This window comes from Tetrao urogallus (genome assembly GCF_951394365.1).
Source record: "Tetrao urogallus genome assembly, contig: scaffold_250, whole genome shotgun sequence".
In the NCBI taxonomy this organism is placed as follows: Eukaryota; Metazoa; Chordata; class Aves; order Galliformes; family Phasianidae; genus Tetrao; species Tetrao urogallus.
The window spans coordinates 1-18,247 of record NW_027638943.1 but is presented as its reverse complement, the minus strand read 5'-3'; the positions used below and the strand labels follow the sequence as shown (position 1 = coordinate 18,247).

General features: G+C 63.3%; 1 protein-coding gene across 1 annotated transcript; it reads right to left on the bottom strand.

Annotated features, from left to right (window-relative positions):
• Positions 1-3,477: 3,477 nt before the first annotated feature.
• Positions 3,478-17,996, bottom strand: LOC306957627 (red-sensitive opsin-like; the record flags this gene model as incomplete). Its single annotated transcript, XM_079551108.1, is given in 8 exon segments — positions 3,478-3,705; positions 4,829-4,876; positions 5,136-5,183; positions 5,374-5,613; positions 9,772-9,821; positions 9,824-9,936; positions 13,456-13,624; positions 17,700-17,996. Coding segments are annotated over 8 exon segments (1,193 nt in total), but the record flags the coding sequence as incomplete, so codon positions are not given.
• Positions 17,997-18,247: the final 251 nt, after the last annotated feature.

Below are 18,247 nucleotides of genomic sequence, written 5' to 3'. Positions count from 1 at the left end.
AGATCTCATGGGGACATGTGGAGGGACGTGCGGACACAGAGGGGGACACAGAGACCTCATGGGGACACAGAGGGACATGGAGGGACACAAGGGACATGGGGACACATGGAGGACACAGAGATCTCATGGGGACACATGGAGGGATGTGGGGACACAGAGGGGGACATGGAGGACACAGACCTCATGGGGACACAGGGAGGGGCATGGGGGACACAGAGACCTCATGGGGACACAGGGAGGGACATGGGGACACATGGAGGACACAGAGATCTCATGGGGACACATGGAGGGATGTGGGGACACAGAGGGGGACATGGAGGACACAGACCTCATGGGGACACAGGGAGGGACATGGGGACACAGAGACCTCATGGGGACACAGGGAGGGGACACAGAGGGACGTGGGGACACATGGAGGGAGACACAGAGGGACGTGGGGGACACAGACCTCATGGGGACACAGAGAGGGACATGGGGACACAGAGATCTCTTGGGGACACATGGAGGGACGTGGGGACACAGAAGGGGACACAGAGGGACATGGGGGGACACAGAGACTTCGTGGGGACACATGGAGGGACATGGGGACACATGGAGGACACAGATCTCATGGGGACACAGGGGGACATGGAGGACACAGACCTTATGGGGACACATGGAAGGACATGGAGGACACAGAGACCTCATGGGGACACAGAGAGGGACATGGGGACACATGGAGGACACAGATCTCATGGGGACATGTGGAGGGACGTGCGGACACAGAGGGGGACACAGAGACCTCATGGGGACACAGAGGGACATGGAGGGACACAAGGGACATGGGGACACATGGAGGACACAGAGATCTCATGGGGACACATGGAGGGATGTGGGGACACAGAGGGGGACACAGAGACCTCATGGGGACACGGAGGGACATGGAGGGACACAAGGGACATGGGGACACATGGAGGACACAGATCTCATGGGGACACATGGAGGGATGTGGGGACACAGAGGGGGACACAGAGACCTCATGGGGACACGGAGGGACATGGAGGGACACAAGGGACATGGGGACACATGGAGGACACAGATCTCATGGGGACACATGGAGGGATGTGGGGACACAGAGGGGGACATGGAGGACACAGACCTCATGGGGACACAGGGAGGGACATGGGGACACAGAGACCTCATGGGGACACAGGGAGGGACATGGGGACACATGGGGGGACACAGAGGGACATGGGGGGACACAGAGGGGGACATGGAGGACACAGACCTCGGGACACAGAGGGGGACATGGTGGACACAGACCTCATGGGGACACAGGGAGGGACATGGGGGACACAGAGACCTCATGGGGACACAGGGAGGGACATGGGGACACATGGAGGACACAGATCTCATGGGGACACATGGAGGGATGTGGGGACACAGAGGGGGACACAGAGACCTCATGGGGACACAGAGGGACGTGGAGGGACACAAGGGACATGGGGACACATGGAGGACACAGATCTCATGGGGACACATGGAGGGACGTGGGGGGACACAGACCTCATGGACACAGAGAGGGACATGGGGACACATGGAGGGACGTGGGGACACAGAGGGACATGGGGGGACACAGACCTCATGGGGACACAGAGGGACATGGGGACACATGGAGGGACGTGGGGACACAGAGGGACATGGGGGACACAGACCTCATGGGGACACAGAGGGACATGGGGACACATGGAGAGACGTGGGGACATAGAGGGACATGGGGGGACACAGACCTCATGGGGACACAGAGAGGGACATGGGGGCACATGGAGGGATGTGGGGACACAGAGGGGGACATGGAGGACACAGACCTCATGGGGACACAGGGAGGGACATGGGGGACACAGAGACCTCATGGGGACACAGGGAGGGACGTGGGGACAGAGGGGGACACAGAGGGACTTGAGGACACATGGAGGGACGTGGGGACACAGAGACCTCATGGGGACACATGGAGGGGGACACGGAGGGACATGGGGGGACACAGAGGGGGACATGGGGACACATGGAGGGATGTGGGGACACAGAGGGACGTGGGGGGACACAGATCTCATGGGGACACAGAGAGAGACGTGGGGACACAGAGGGGGCACAGAGGGACATGGGGGACACAGAGACCTCGTGGGGACACATGGAGGGACATGGGGACACACAGGGACCCTTAAAGGGCCAGAGACCCCCAGGTCTCCACCTGTCCGCTTACAATGGGGGTGTCAGTTGTGGCCGAGTGGGACAAGTGAGCAGTGGGAAGGCGACCCATAGAGCCCCATAGGGATCCACAGAGCCCCATAGAGCCCCACAAGGACCCACAGAGCCCCATAGGGATCCACAGAGCTCCATAGAGCCCCATAGGGACGCACAGAGCCCCATAGGGACCCACAGAGCCCCACAGGGATCCATAGGGACCCATAGAGCCCCATAGGGATGCACAGAGCCCCATAGGGATCCATAGGGACCCATAGAGCCCCATAGGGACGCACAGAGCCCCATAGGGATCCATAGGGACCCATAGAGCCCCATAGGGACGCACAGAGCCCCATAGGGATTCATAGGGACCCACAGGGCCCCACAGGGATCCATAGGGACCACAGAGCCCCATAGGGACCCATAGAGCCCCATAGGGATCCATAGGGACGCACAGAGCCCCATAGGGATCCATAGGGACTCACAGAGCCACACAGGGACCCACAGAGCCCCAGAGGGACCCATAGGGACCCACAGAGCCCCATAGGGCCTCTTAAAGGGCCAGAGAGCCCCACAGGGACCCTTAAAGGGCCAGAGTCCCCCAAAATCCATCCCCACCTGTCTGTTCATGAAGACGCAGATGAATGGGGTTGTAGATGGTGGCCGACTTGGCGAAGTGGGGAGGGGGGAGGAGACCCACAGAGCCCTACAGGGACCCTCAGAGCCCCATAGGGATCCATAGGGATCGGCAAAGCCCCATAGGGATCCATAGAGACCCACAGAGCCCCACAGGGACCCATAGGGACCCATAAGGCCCCATAGGGACGCACAGAGCCCCATGGGGATCCATAGGGACCCATAGGGATGCATAGGGACCTGCAGAGCCCCGTAGGGATCCATAGGGACGCACAGAGCCCCATGGGGATCCATAGGGACCCATAGGGATGCATAGGGACCTGCAGAGCCCCGTAGGGATCCATAGGGACGCACAGAGCCCCATAGGGATCCATAGGGATCCGCAGAGCCCCATGGCGTTCTGTAGGGACTCACAGAGCCCCATAGGGATCCATAGGGACTCACAGAGCCCCACAGGGACCCACAGAGTCCCATAGGGATCCATAGGGACCCACAGAGCCCCAGAGGGACCCATAGGGACCCACAGAGCCCCATAGGGCCTCTTAAAGGGCCAGAGAGCCCCACAGGGCTCCTTAAAGGGCCAGAGTCCCCTAAAATCCCCACCTGTCTGTTCATGAAGACTTAGACGATGGGGTTGTAGATGGTGGCCGACTTGGCAAAGTAGGGGGGTAAGAAGACCCACAGGGACCCACAGAGCCCCATAGAGATCCATAGGGATCCGCAGAGCCCCATCAGGATCCATAGGGACCCACAGAGCCCCACAGGGCCCCTTAAAGGGCCAGAGTCCCCCAAAATCCCCACCTGTCTGTTCATGAAGACGTAGATGATGAGGTTGTAGATGGTGGCCGACTTGGCGAAGTGAGGGGGGGGGGAGGAGACCCAGAGAGCCCCATGGGGATCCATAGAGCCCCACAGGGATCCATAGGGACCCGCAGAGCCCCATAGGGATCCATAGGGACCCACAGAGCCCCATAGGGACCCAGAGGGACCCATAGGGACCCACAGAGCCCTACAGGTATCCATAGGGACCCATAGAGCCCCATAGGGATCCATAGGGACCCATGGGGACCCATAGAGCCCCATAGGGATCCACAGAGCGCCATAGGGACCCGCAGAGCCATATAGGGCCCCTTAAAGGGCCAGAGAACCCCACTGGGCCCCTTAAAGGGCCAGAGTCCCCCACGTAGATGATGGGGTTGTAGATGGTGGACGACTTGGCAAAGTGGGGGGGAGGAGGAGACCCACAGAGCCCCATAGGGACCCACAGAGACCCATAGGAACCTATAGAGACCCATAGGGATCCACAGGGACTCACAGAGCCCCACAGGGATCCATAGGGACCCACAGAGCCCCATAGGGATACACAGAGCCCCATAGCGACCCACAGAGCCCCACAGGGATCCATAGGGACCCATAGAGCCCCATAGGGACACACAGAGCCCCATAGGGATCCGCACAGCCCCATGGGGTTCCGTAGGGACTCACAGAGCCCCATAGGGATCCATAGGGACCCACAGAGCCCCGTACTGACCCACAGAGCCCCACAGGGCCCCTTAAAGGGCCAGAGTCCCCCAAAATCCCCACCTGTCTGTTCATGAAGACGCAGATGATGGGGTTGTAGATGGTGGCCGACGTGGCGAAGTGGGGGGGGGAGGAGACCCACAGAGCCCCATAGGGACCCACAGAGACCCATGGGGACCCAGAGAGCCCCATGGGGATCCATTGGGACCCACAGAGCCCCACAGGGATCCATAGGGACGCACAGAGCCCCATAGGGATGCACAGAGCCCCATAGGGATCCTTAGGGACCCACAGAGCCCCATAGGGATCCATAGGGACCCACAGAGCCCCATAGGGATCCATAGGGACCCATAGAGCCCCATAGGGATCCATAGGGATCTGCAGAGCCCCACAGGGATCCATAGGGACCCACAGGGCCCCTTAAAGGGCCAGAGTCCCCCAAAATCCCCACCTGTCTGTTCATGAAGACGCAGATGATGGGGGTGTAGATGGTGGCCGACTTGGCAAAGTGGGGGGGGGAGGAGACCCACAGAGCCCCACAGAGATGCACAGAGCCCCATAGGGATCCATAGGGACCCGCAGAGCCCCATAGGGACCTATAGAGCCCCATAATGACCCACAGAGCCCCACAGGGATCCATAGGGACCCACAGAGCCCCATAGGGATCCTTAGGGACCCACAGAGCCCCATAGGGATCCATAGGGACCCACAGAGCCCCATAGGACCCCTTAAAGGGCCAGAGTCCCCCAAATCCCCACCTGTCTGTTCATGAAGACGTAGATGATGGGGTTGTAGATGGCGGCCGACTTGGCGAAGTGGGGGGGGGGAGGAGACCCACAGGGACCCACAGAGCCCCATAGGGATCCATAGGGATCCGCAGAGCCCCACAGGGGCCCACAGAGCTCCATAGGGATCCATAGAGCCCCATAGGGATCCATAGGGACCCACAGAGCCCCACAGGGCCCCTTAAAGGGCCAGAGTCCCCCAAATCCCCACCTGTCTGTTCATGAAGACGTAGATGATGGGGTTGTAGATGGTGGCCGACTTGGCGAAGTAGGCGGGCAGGGCGGCCGCCAGGGGGTGGAAGGCGTAGCCGGGGTTGGCGGCGGCGAAGCAGGCGAAGATGGTGTAGGGACCCCAGCAGAAGCAATAGGCCACGATCATCACCACCACCATGCGAGACACCTCCTTCTCCGCCTTCTGCGTCGACTCCGACTCCTTCTGCTGCGCTGCCACCTGCGGGGAGGGGACACGGGTCAGGGGGGAGAGGGGAAGGGGGTGAGGGGGTGAGGGGTTGGGGTTGGGGTGAGGGTAGTGGGGGTTGGGGGGTGAAGGAGGGCAGGGGTTGGGGGTGAGGGTGGAAAGGGGGGAAGGGGTTGGGGGGAGAAGGGGTTGGGGGGAAGGGGGAGAGGGGGGAGAGGGGAGAGGGGAAGGGGTTGGGGTGAGGGGGGAAAGGGGGAAGGGGTTCGGGGGGGAAGGGGTTGGGGGTTCGGGGGAAGGGGTCGGGGTTGAGGGGGGAGAGGGGAGCAGGGGGAGGGGGGAGAGGGGAAGGGGAGAGGGGGGAGAGGGGAGGGGGAAAGGGGTTGGGGGTGAGAGGGGAAAGGGGGGAAGGGGTTGAGGGGGGAGAGGGGGGCAGGGGGGAGAGGGGAAGGGGGGAGAGGGGAAGGGGGGAAGGGGTTGGGGGTGAGAGGGAGAGGGGGGAGAGGGGAAGGGGGAAGGGGTTGGGGGTGAGGGGGGAGAGGGGGGCAGGGGGAGAGGGGAGAGGGGGGAGAGGGGAAGGGGTGAGGGGGAGATGGGTGAGGGGGGCAGGGGTTGGGGGTGAGAGGGGAAGGGGTTGGGGGTGAAGGGGGGCAGGGATTGGGGGCAAGGGAGGCAGGGGTGAGGGGAGCAGGAGTGTGGGGTGAAGGGCGGGCAGGGGTTGGGGGTGAGGGTGGAACAGGTTGGGGGGGAAGGGGGACAGGGGTGAGGGGGCAGGGTTGGGGATGAAGGGGGCAGGAGTGGGGGGTGAATGGGGGGCAGGGGTTGGGGGGGGAGGGGGCAGGAGTTCGGGGTGAAGGGGGACGGGTTGGGGGTGAAGGGGGGCAGGAGTGTGGGGGGAAGGGGGCAGGGGTTGGGGGGGAAGGGGGAGAGGGATGAGAGGGGAAGGGGTTGGGGGAAGGAGGGTCAGGGATTGGGGGTGAGGGGGAGAGGGGTGAGAGGGGCAGGAGTGTGGGGTGAAGGGGGCAGGGGTTGGAGGAAAGGGGGCAGGGGTTGGGGGGGGAAGAGGGAGAGGAGTGAGGGGAAGGGATTGGGGTGAAGAGGGAAGGGGTTGGGGTGAGGGGGGGTCAGGGGGTGAGGGGGGCAGGGGTTGGGGGCAAGGGAGGCAGGGGTGAAGGGGGCAGGAGTGTGGGGTGAAGGGGGAGCAGGGGTTGGGGGTGAAAGGGGAAGGGGTTGGGGGGAAGGGGGCAGGGGTTGGGGTGAGGGGGGAAAGGGGGGAAGGGGTTGAGGGGAGAGGGGGGAGAGGGGAAGGGGGGAGAGGGGAAGGGGAAGGGGTTGGGGGTGAGGGGAAGAGGGGGGAAGGGGAGAGGGGGGGAAGGGGTTGGGGGGGAAGGGGGAGAGGGGGGAGAGGGGAAGGGGTTGGGGGTGAGGGGGGCAGGAGTGTGGGGTGAATGGGGGGCAGGGGTTGGGGGTGAAAGGGGAAGGCGTTGGGGGGACGGGGGCAGGGGTGAGGGGGCAGGGGTTGGGGGGTGAAGGGGGGAAGGGGTTGGGGGTGAGGGGGAGAGGGGAGAGGGGTGAGAGGGGAAGGGGTTGGGGTGAGGGGGGCAGGGGTTGGGGGTAAGGGGGGTGGGAGTTGGGGGAAAGGGGGCAGGGGTGGGGGTGGGGGTGAAGGGGGCAGGGGTTGGGGGGGAAGGGGGAGACGGGTGAGAGGGGAAGGGGTTGGGGTGAAGAGTGAGGGGGGCAGGGGTTGGGGGGTGAAGGGGGTGGGGGGTGGGGGGAAGGGGGGACAGGTTAGGGGGAAGGGGGGACAGGGGTTGGGGTGAAGGGGGCAGGGGTTGGGGGAGAAGGGGGTAGGGGTGAGGGGGGCAGGGATTGGGGGGTGAAGCGGGCAGGGGTGAGGGGTGAATGGGGGGCAGGGGTTGGGGGTGAAAGGGGAAGGGGTTGGGGGGAAGGGGGGCAGGAGTGTGGGGTAAAGGGGGCAGGGGTTGGGGGGGAAGGGGGAGAGGGTTAGGGTCAGGGTCAGGGTCAGGGTTAGGGTTAGGGTCAGGGTCAGGGTTAGGGTCAGGATCAGGGTTAGGGTTAGGGTCAGGGTTAGGGTCAGGATCAGGGTTAGGGTTAGGGTCAGGGTTAGGGTTGGGGTAGGGTTAGGGTCAGGGTTAGGGTCAGGGTCAGGGTCAGGGTTAGGGTCAGGGTCAGGGTTAGGGTCAGGGTTAGGGTCAGGGTCAGGGTTAGGGTCAGGGTCAGGGTTAGGGTCAGGGTTAGGGTCAGGGTCAGGGTTAGGGTCAGGGTCAGGGTCAGGGTTAGGGTCAGGGTCAGGGTTAGGGTCAGGGTTAGGGTTAGGGTTAGGGTCAGGGTCAGGGTCAGGGTTAGGGTCAGGGTCAGGGTTAGGGTCAGGGTCAGGGTTAGGGTCAGGGTTAGGGTCAGGGTCAGGGTTAGGGTTAGGGTCAGGGTCAGGGTCAGGGTTAGGGTCAGGGTCAGGGTTAGGGTCAGGGTTAGGGTCAGGGTTAGGGTTAGGGTTAGGGTCAGGGTCAGGGTCAGGGTTAGGGTCAGGGTCAGGGTTAGGGTCAGGGTCAGGGTTAGGGTCAGGGTTAGGGTCAGGGTCAGGGTCAGGGTCAGGGTTAGGGTCAGGGTCAGGGTTAGGGTCAGGGTTAGGGTCAGGGTTAGGAGGTGAGGGGGGAAGAGTTGGGGGTGAGGGGAGAACAGAGGTTGGGGGGCAGGGGTTGGGGTGAAGGGGGTAAAGGGGTCAGAGGTCGGGGGGTAAAGAGGGTCGGGGGTCAGAGGTTGGGGTAAAGGGAGCAGGGGATAACGGGGGTCAGAGGTGAAAGGGTCAAAGGTCAGGGGGTGAAGGGGGGTGGGGGTCAGAGGTTGGGGTGGGGGGTAGGGAGACGGGGTCAGAGGTCAAGGGTTAAGGGTCAGAGGTCGGGGGTTGAGGGGATGGGGGTCAGAGGTTGGGGGGTCGGGCTGCGGCAGTGGGGGTCAAGGGTCAGAGGTCAGGAGTTAGGGAGGGACTGGGGGGCGGCTCAGTGGGGCAGAGAGGGGCTGCGGTCCTATGGGGCTCAATGGGGTTCTGTGGGGCTCAGTGGGATTGTGTGGGGCTGAATGGGATTCTATGGGGCTGAACAGGATTCTATGGGGCTCAATGGGATTCTGTGGGGCTCAATCAGATTCTGTGGGGCTCAACGGGATTCTGTGGGGCTGAATGGGATTCTATGGGGCTCAGTGGGATTCTCTGGCATTCTATAGGATTCTGTGGGGCTCAATGGGATTCCATGGGGCTGAAAGGAATTCTGTGGGGCTCAATGGGATTCTATGGGGCTCAGTGGGATTCTGTGGGGCTGAATGGGATTCCATGGGGCTGAACGGGATTCTGTAGGGCTGTATGGGGATTCTATGGGGTTGAATGGGGATCTGTGGGGCTGAATGGGATTCTATGGGTCTGAATAGGATTCTATGGGGCTCAATGGGATTCTATGGGTCTGAATAGGATTCTGTGGGGCTGAACGGGATTCTATGGGGCTGAATGGGATTCTGTGGGGCTCAATGGGATTCTATGGGTCTGAACAGGATTCTACGGGGCTGAATGGGATTCTATGGGGCTGAATGGGGCTCTGTGGGGCTCAGTGGGATTCTGTGGGTCTGAACAGAATTCTACGGGGCTGAATGGGATTCTATGAGGCTGAACGGGGGAATTCTATGGGGCTCAACAGGATTCTATGGGGCTCAATGGGATTCTGTGGGGCTGAATGGGATTCTGTGGAGCTCAGTGGGATTCTATGGGTCTGAATAGGATTCTATGGGGTTGAATGGGGCTCTGTGGGGCTGAACGGGATTCTGTGGGGCTGAACGGGATTCTGTGGGGCTGAATGGGATTCTATGGGGCTGAATGGGATTCTATGGGGCTGAACGGGATTCTGTGGGGCTCAATGGGATTCTATGGGGCTGAACGGGATTCTATGGGTCTTGAACGGGATTCTATGGGGTTGAATGGGGCTCTGTGGGGCTGAACGGGATTCTGTGGGGCTGAATGGGATTCTATGGGGCTGAATGGGATTCTATGGGGCTGAACGGGATTCTGTGGGGCTCAATGGGATTCTATGGGTCTGAACAGGATTCTATGGGTCTGAATAGGATTCTATGGGCTGGATGGGGCTCTGTGGGCCCCGGCGGGTTGTGTGGGGCGCAGTGGGTGGCACTCACGGCGCGGATGGCCAGCCAGACTTGCAGGTAGCAGAGGATGATGATGGTGAGGGGAAGAAGCAGCAGGTGACCATCAGCACCACCATGTAGGACTGCACCCCCGGGTCCGAGCTGCCGCTGAACACGTCTGGGCCGCACGACGTCTTCAGGCCGTGGGGCCAATAGCTGCGGAATGGGGGGTGTGGGGTGATGGGGGGCTGATAGCTGGGGAATGGGGTGTGGGGTGATGGGGGGCTGATAGCTGGGGAATGGGGGATATGGGGCCAATAGCTGCGGAATGGGGGGTGTGGGGTGATGGGGGGCTGATAGCTGGGGAATGGGGGATATGGGGGGATGTGGGGTGTTGTGGGGCCAATAGCTGCAGAATGGGGGGTGGGGTGATGGGGGGCTGATAGCTGGGGAATGGGGTGTGGGGTGATGGGGGGCTGATAGCTGGGGAATGGGGGATATGGGGCCAATAGCTGCGGAATGGGGGGTGTGGGGTGATGGGGGGCTGATAGCTGGGGAATGGGGGATATGGGGGGATGTGGGGTGTTGTGGGGCCAATAGCTGCAGAATGGGGGGTGGGGTGATGGGGGGCCATGGGGGGCTGATAGGTGGGGAATGGGGTGTGGGGTGATGGGGGGAGATGGGGGGCTGATAGCTGGGGGATGGGGATGGGGGATATGGGGCCAATAGCTGCGGAAAGGGGGTGTGGGGTGATGGGGGGCCATGGGGGGCTGATAGGTGGGGGATATGGGGCCAATAGCTGCGGAATGGGGGCTGTGGGGTGATGGGGGGCTGATAGGTGGGGAATGGGGGTGTGGGGTGATGGGGGGCCATGGGGGGCTGATAGGTGGGGAATGGGGGGTGGGATGATGGGGGGCTGATAGCTGGGGAATGGGGTGTGGGGTGATGGGGGGCCATGGGGGGCTGATAGGTGGGGGATGGGGGATATGGGGGGATGTGGGGCGATGGGGGGCTGATAGTTGGGAATGGGGGATATGGGGCCAATAGCTGCGGAAAGGGGATGTGGGGTGATGGGGGGCCATGGGGGGCTGATAGGTGGGGAATGGGGTGTGGGGTGATGGGGGGAGATGGGGGGCTGATAGCTGGGGGATGGGGGATATGGGGCCAATAGCTGCGGAATGGGGGGTGGGGTGATGGGGGGCTGATAGGTGGGGAATGGGGGTGTGGGGTGATGGGGGGCCATGGGGGGCTGATAGATGGGGAATGGGGGATATGGGGTATGTGGGGTGTTGTGGGGCCAATAGGTGCGGAATGGGGGGTGGGGTGATGGGGGGCTGATAGGTGGGGAATGGGGGTGTGGGGTGATGGAGGGAGATGGGGGGCTGATAGGTGGGGGATGGGGGATATGGGGTGATGGGGGGCTGATAGGTGGGGGATGGGGGATATGGGGTGATGGGGGGCTGATAGGTGGGGAATGGAGTGTGGGGTGATGGGGGGCCATGGGGGGCTGATAGGTGGGGGATGGGGGATATGGGGGGATGGGGGGCCGATAGCTGGGGAAAGGGGATGGGGGATATGGGGTGATGGGGGGCTGATAGCTGGGGAATGGGGTGTGGGGTGATGGGGGGATGTGGGGCTGATAGATGGGGGATGGGGGATGTGGGGTGATGGGGGGAGATGGGGGGCTGATAGATGGGGAAAGGGGATGGGGGATATGGGGCCAATAGCTGGGGAAAGGGGATGTGGGGTGATGGGGGGTGATGGGGGGCTGTGGGACCCATAGCTGAAAAAAGGGGGATGGGGGGATGTGGGAGATGTGGGGCCAATAGCTGCGGAATGGGGATGTGGGGTGATGGGGGGCGATGGGGGGCTGATAGATGGGGAATGGGGTGTGGGGTGATGGGGGGAGATGGGGGGCTGATAGGTGGGGGATGGGGGATGGGGGGTGATGGGGGGCTGATAGCTGGGGAAATGGGGATATGGGGCTGTGGGGCCAATAGCTGGGGAAATGGGGATGGGGGGGATATGGGGTGATGGGGGATGTGGGGCCGATAGCTGGAAAAAGGGGGATGGGGGGATGTGGGGAGATGTGGGGCTGATAGCTGGGGAAAGGGGATGTGGGGTGATGGGGGATGTGGGGCTGTGGGGCCGATAGCTGGGGGATGGGGGATGTGGGGATGTGGGGCGATGTGGGGTGCTGTGGGGCCCATAGCTGGGGATAGGGGGATGGGGGGATGTGGGGTGATGGGGGCTGTGGGGCTGATAGCTGGGGAAAGGGGGATGGGGGGATGTGGGGAGATGTGGGGCTGATAGCTGGGGAAAGGGGATGTGGGGATGTGGGGCGATGGGGGCTGTGGGGCCGATAGCTGGGGGATGGGGGATGTGGGGTGATGGGGGGCGATGGGGGGCTGTGGGACCCACAGCTGGGGATAGGGGGATGTGGGGATGTGGGGGGATGTGGGGGGATGTGGGGCTGTGGGGCCGATAGCTGGGGGATGGGGGATGTGGGGATGTGGGGCGATGGGGGCTGTGGGACCCACAGCTGGGGAAAGGGGGGATGGGGGATATGGGATAAGGGCAGGTAAAAGGCAGCTATTGGGCACCATGGGGCGCTATGGAGCAGCAATGCGGCAGCTATAGGAAACCTGCGGGCCGCTATGGGGCAGCTATGGGGCAGCTGTGGGGCAGCTGTGGGGCAGCCGTGGGATATCTATGGGGCAGCTATGGGGCAGGTAAAGGGCAGGTTAAGGGCAGGTAAATGGCAGCTATTGGGCACCAGGGGGCGCCATGGAGCAGCAATGCAGCTTTTATGGGAAACCTATGGGGCAGCTGTGGGATAGCTATGGGGCAGCTATGGGGCAGCATTGGGATATCAATGGGGCAGCTATGGGGCAGGTAAAGGGCAGATTAAGGGCGGGTAAATGGCAGCTATGGGACACCAGGGGGCGCCATGGAGCAGCAAGGCGGCAGCTATAGGAAACCTATGGGGCCGCTATGGGGCAGCCGTGGGATATCTATGGGGCAGCTATGGGGCAGGTAAAGGGCTGATTAAGGCAGGTAAATGGCAGCTATGGGACACTAGGGGGCGCTATGGAGCAGCAATGCGGCAGCTATAGGAAACCTATGGGGCCGCTATGGGGTGGCTGTGGGGCCGCTATGGGGCAGCCGTGGGGCAGCCGTGGGATACCTATGGGGCAGCTATGGGATAGCTATGGGGCAGGTAAAGGGCAGATTAAGGGCGGGTAAATGGCAGCTATGGGACACTAGGGGGCGCCATGGAGCAGCAAGGCGGCAGCTATAGGAAACCTATGGGGCCGCTATGGGGCAGCTGTGGGATAGCTATGGGGCAGCTATGGGGCAGGTAAAGGGCAGATTAAGGGCGGGTAAATGGCAGCTATGGGACACTAGAAGGCGCTATGGAGCAGCAATGCGGCAGCTATAGGGAACCTGCGGGGCCGCTATGGGGTGGCTGTGGGGCCGCTATGGGGCAGCCGTGGGGCAGCCGTGGGATATCTATGGGGCAGCTATGGGATATCTGTGGGGCAGCTATGGGGCAGGTAAAGGGCAGATTAAGGGCGGGTAAATGGCAGCTATTGGACACTAGGGGGCGCTATGGAGCAGCAAGGCGGCAGCTATAGGAAACCTATGGGGCCGCTATGGGGCAGCTTTGGGGCCGCTATGGGGCAGCCATGGGGCAGCCGTGGGGCGGCTATGGGGCAGCTATGGGGCACGCACCGACTCCAGCCGAAGATGGGGGGCGCCGTCCAGGCGCAGGCCCAAATCCAGGAGAAAAGGATCCCGGCCACGGCCAGCTTGCCGTCGAATTTGATGTTGCCGAAGGGTTTGCAGACCACGAACCAGCGCTCCCACGAGATGATGGCCAGCGACCACAGCGCCGTGATGCCTGCGGGCGGCCCGCACCGCTGCCCCACGGAGCCCCGCCCCACACATCGCCTCTGCCCCACAGATCCCGGCCCCACACATCGCCTCTGCCCCACGGATCTGAGCCCCATAGATCTCAGCCCCACACATTGCCTCTGCCCCACGGATCCCGGCCCCAGAGATCCCAGCCCCACGGATCCCGGCCCCAGAGATCGCCTCTGCCCCACGGATCTGAGCCCCACACATCGCCTCCGCCCCACGGATCCCGGCCCCAGAGATCCCAGCCCCACACATCGCCTCTGCCCCATGGATCTGAGCCCCACACATCACCTCTGCCCCACAGATCTGAGCCCCACACATCACCTCTGCCCCACGGATCCTGGCCCCACAGATCCCAGCCCCACACATCGCCTCTGCCCCACAGATCCCAGCCCCACACATCGCCTCTGCCCCACGGATCTGAGCCCCACACATCGCCTCTGCCCCATGGATCTCTGCTCCATAGATCTCAGCCCCACACATCGCCTCTGCCCCACGGATCTGAGCCCCATAGATCTCGGCCCCACACATCGCCTCTGCCCCACAGATCCCAGCCCCACACATCGCCTCTGCCCCACGGATCCCGGCCCCAGAGATCCCAGCCCCACACATTGCCTCTGCCCCACAGATCCCGGCCCCATAGATCTCAGCCCCACACATCGCCTCTGCCCCACAGATCTGAGCCCCATAGATCCCAGCCCCACACATTGCCTCTGCCCCACGGATCTGAGCCCCACACATCGCCTCTGCCCCATGGATCCCGGCCCCATAGATCCCAGCCCCACACATCGCCTCTGCCCCACAGATCCCAGCCCCACACATCGCCTCTGCCCCTCGGATCTGAGCCCCACACATCACCTCTGCCCCACAGATCCTGGCCCCATAGATCCCAGCCCCACACATCGCCTCTGCCCCACAGATCCCAGCCCCACACATCACCTCTGCACCACGGATCTGAGCCCCACACATCGCCTCTGCCCCATGGATCTCTGCCTCATAGATCTCAGCCCCACACATCGCCTCTGCCCCACGGATCTGAGCCCCATAGATCTCGGCCCCACACATCGCCTCTGCCCCATGGATGTGAGCCCCACAGATCCCAGCCCCACACATTGCCTCTGCCCCACGGTTCCTGGCCCCACACATCGCCTCTGCCCCACAGATCACAGCCGCACAGATCACCTCTGCCCCACGGATCCCCACACATCACCTCTACCCCATGGATCCCAGCCCCACAGATCCAATCACTCATGCCAACACCGTGCATCCCTCCGCCACGCACATGGGCTGCCCCACAACCCCACACCCCATAACTCCCACGCCCCATAACTCCCCCCCAGCCCCATTCCCAGCCCCATAAGTGCCCCCAGCCCCCCAACTCACTGCATGCAGACACGGTGTAGCCCTCCACCACGCACATGGGCTGCCCCACACCCCATAACTCCCCCCCAGCCCCTTTTCCAGCCCCATAAGTGCCCCCCAGCCCCACAAGTGCCCCCCAACTCACCACATGCGGACACGGTGTAGCCCTCCACCACGCACATGGGCTGCCCCACAACCCCACACCCCATAACTCCCACACCCCATAACTCCCTCCCAGCCCCATTCCCAGCCCCATAAGTGCCCCCCAGCCCCATAAGTGCCCCCAGCCCCCCAACTCACCGCATGCCGACACGGTGTAGCCCTCCACCACGCACATGGGCTGCCCCACAACCCCACACCCCATAACTCCCACACCCCATAAGTGACCCCCAACCCCATTCTCAGCCCCACAAGTGCCCACCAGCCCCACAAGTGCCCCCCAACTCACCACATGCATGGGCTGCCCCACACCCCATAACTCCCACACCCCATAACTCCCCCCCAGCCCCACAAGCACCCCCCAGCCCCACAAGTGCCCCCCAACTCACCGCATGCATGGGCTGCCCCACACCCCATAACTCCCACACCCCATAACTCCCCCCCAGCCCTATAACTCCCCCCCAGCCCCACAAGCGCCCCCCAGCCCCACAAGTGCCCCCCAACTCACCACATGCAGACACGGTGCACCCCTCCACCACGCACATGGGATGCCCCACAACCCCACACCCCATAACTCCCACACCCCATAAGTGACCCCCAACCCCATTCCCAGCCCCACAAGTGCCCACCAGCCCCACAAGCACCTCCCAGCCCCACAAGTGCCCCCCAACTCACCGCATGCAGACACGGTGTAGCCCTCCACCACGCACATGGGCTGCCCCACACCCCATAACTCCCACACCCCCTAACTCCCCCCCAGCCCCTTTTCCAGCCCCATAAGTGCCCCCCAGCCCCACAGGCGCCCCCCAGCCCCACAAGTGCCCCCCAACTCACCGCATACAGACACAGTGCACCCCTCCACCACGCACATGGGCTGCCCCACAACCCCACACCCCATAACTCCCACACCCCATAAGTGACCCCCAACCCCATTCCCAGCCCCATAAGTGCCCCCCAGCCCCATAAGTGCCCCCCAGCCCCCCAACTCACCGCATGCCGACACGGTGTAGCCCTCCACCACGCACATGGGCTGCCCCACACCCCATAACTCCCACACCCCCTAACTCCCTCCCAGCCCCATTCCCAGCCCCATAAGTGCCCCCCAGCCCCCCAACTCACCGCATGCGGACACGGTGTAGCCCTCCACCACGCACATGGGCTGCCCCACACCCCATAACTCCCGCACCCCATAACTCCCTCCCAGCCCCATTCCCAGCCCCATAAGTGCCCCCCAGCCCCATAAGTGCCCCCAGCCCCCCAACTCACCGCATGCCGACACGGTGTAGCCCTCCACCACGCACATGGGCTGCCCCACAACCCCACACCCCATAACTCCCACACCCCATAACTCCCTCCCAGCCCCATTCCCAGCCCCATAAGTGCCCCCCAGCCCCATAAGTGCCCCCAGCCCCCCAACTCACCGCATGCCGACACGGTGTAGCCCTCCACCACGCACATGGGCTGCCCCACAACCCCACACCCCATAACTCCCACACCCCATAACTCCCTCCCAGCCCCATTCCCAGCCCCATAAGTGCCCCCCAGCCCCATAAGTGCCCCCAGCCCCCCAACTCACCGCATGCGGACACGGTGTAGCCCTCCACCACGCACATGGGCTGCCCCACACCCCATAACTCCCACACCCCCTAACTCCCCCCCAGCCCCTTTTCCAGCCCCATAAGTGCCCCCCAGCCCCACAGGCGCCCCCCAGCCCCACAAGTGCCCCCCAACTCACCGCATACAGACACAGTGCACCCCTCCACCACGCACATGGGCTGCCCCACAACCCCACACCCCATAACTCCCACACCCCATAAGTGACCCCCAACCCCATTCTCAGCCCCACAAGTGCCCACCAGCCCCACAAGTGCCCCCCAACTCACCACATGCATGGGCTGCCCCACACCCCATAACTCCCACACCCCATAACTCCCCCCCAGCCCCACAAGCGCCCCCAGCCCCACAAGTGCCCCCCAACTCACCGCATGCATGGGCTGCCCCACACCCCATAACTCCCACACCCCATAACTCCCTCCCAGCCCCATTCCCAGCCCCATAAGTGCCCCCCAGCCCCATAAGTGCCCCCAGCCCCCCAACTCACCGCATGCCGACACGGTGTAGCCCTCCACCACGCACATGGGCTGCCCCACACCCCATAACTCCCACACCCCATAACTCCCTCCCAGCCCCATTCCCAGCCCCATAAGTGCCCCCCAGCCCCCCAACTCACCACATGCAGACACGGTGTAGCCCTCCACCACGCACATGGGCTGCCCCACACCCCATAACTCCCGCACCCCATAACTCCCTCCCAGCCCCATTCCCAGCCCCATAAGTGCCCCCCAGCCCCATAAGTGCCCCCCAGCCCCATAAGTGCCCCCCAGCCCCCCAACTCACCACATGCGGACACGGTGTAGCCCTCCACCACGCACATGGGCTGCCCCACACCCCATAACTCCCGCACCCCATAACTCCCTCCCAGCCCCATTCCCAGCCCCATTCCCAGCCCCATAAGTGCCCCCAGCCCCCCAACTCACCACATGCGGACACGGTGTAGCCCTCCACCACGCACATGGGGTGGCCCAGGACGAAGTAGCCGAAGATCTGGTTGATGACGCTGATGGTGGAGGCGATGACGGTTTCGCCCAGGTCGGCGACGGCCAAATTGACGAGGATCCAATTGAGGGGGTGCCGCAGCTTCTTGAACTTCCAGGTGGCCACCAGCACCAAACCGTTGGTGAAAATCGACGCGACCACCACGAAAATCATCCACAGCGACGTCAGGTTGTAAACCCAGCGAGGGGCGATGTGGTAATTGGGGCCTTCAAAGGGGCCTGGGGGGGGAAATTGGGGGGGGGGTCAGAATGGGGGTGATGGGGGAATTGGGGGGGGGTCAGCAGGGGGGTGATGGGAGGGCAGGATGGGGGGCTGTGGGGGAATTGGGGGGGGATGGCAGGGTCCTGGGGGGCAAAAGTTGTGGGGTGGGGGGGGGGGGAATTGGGGGGGCTGTGGGGCTGGAACAGGCGGTGACAATGGGTGACACCACGAGTGGGTGCCAGCAGCACCCATAGGATCCGGCACCCCT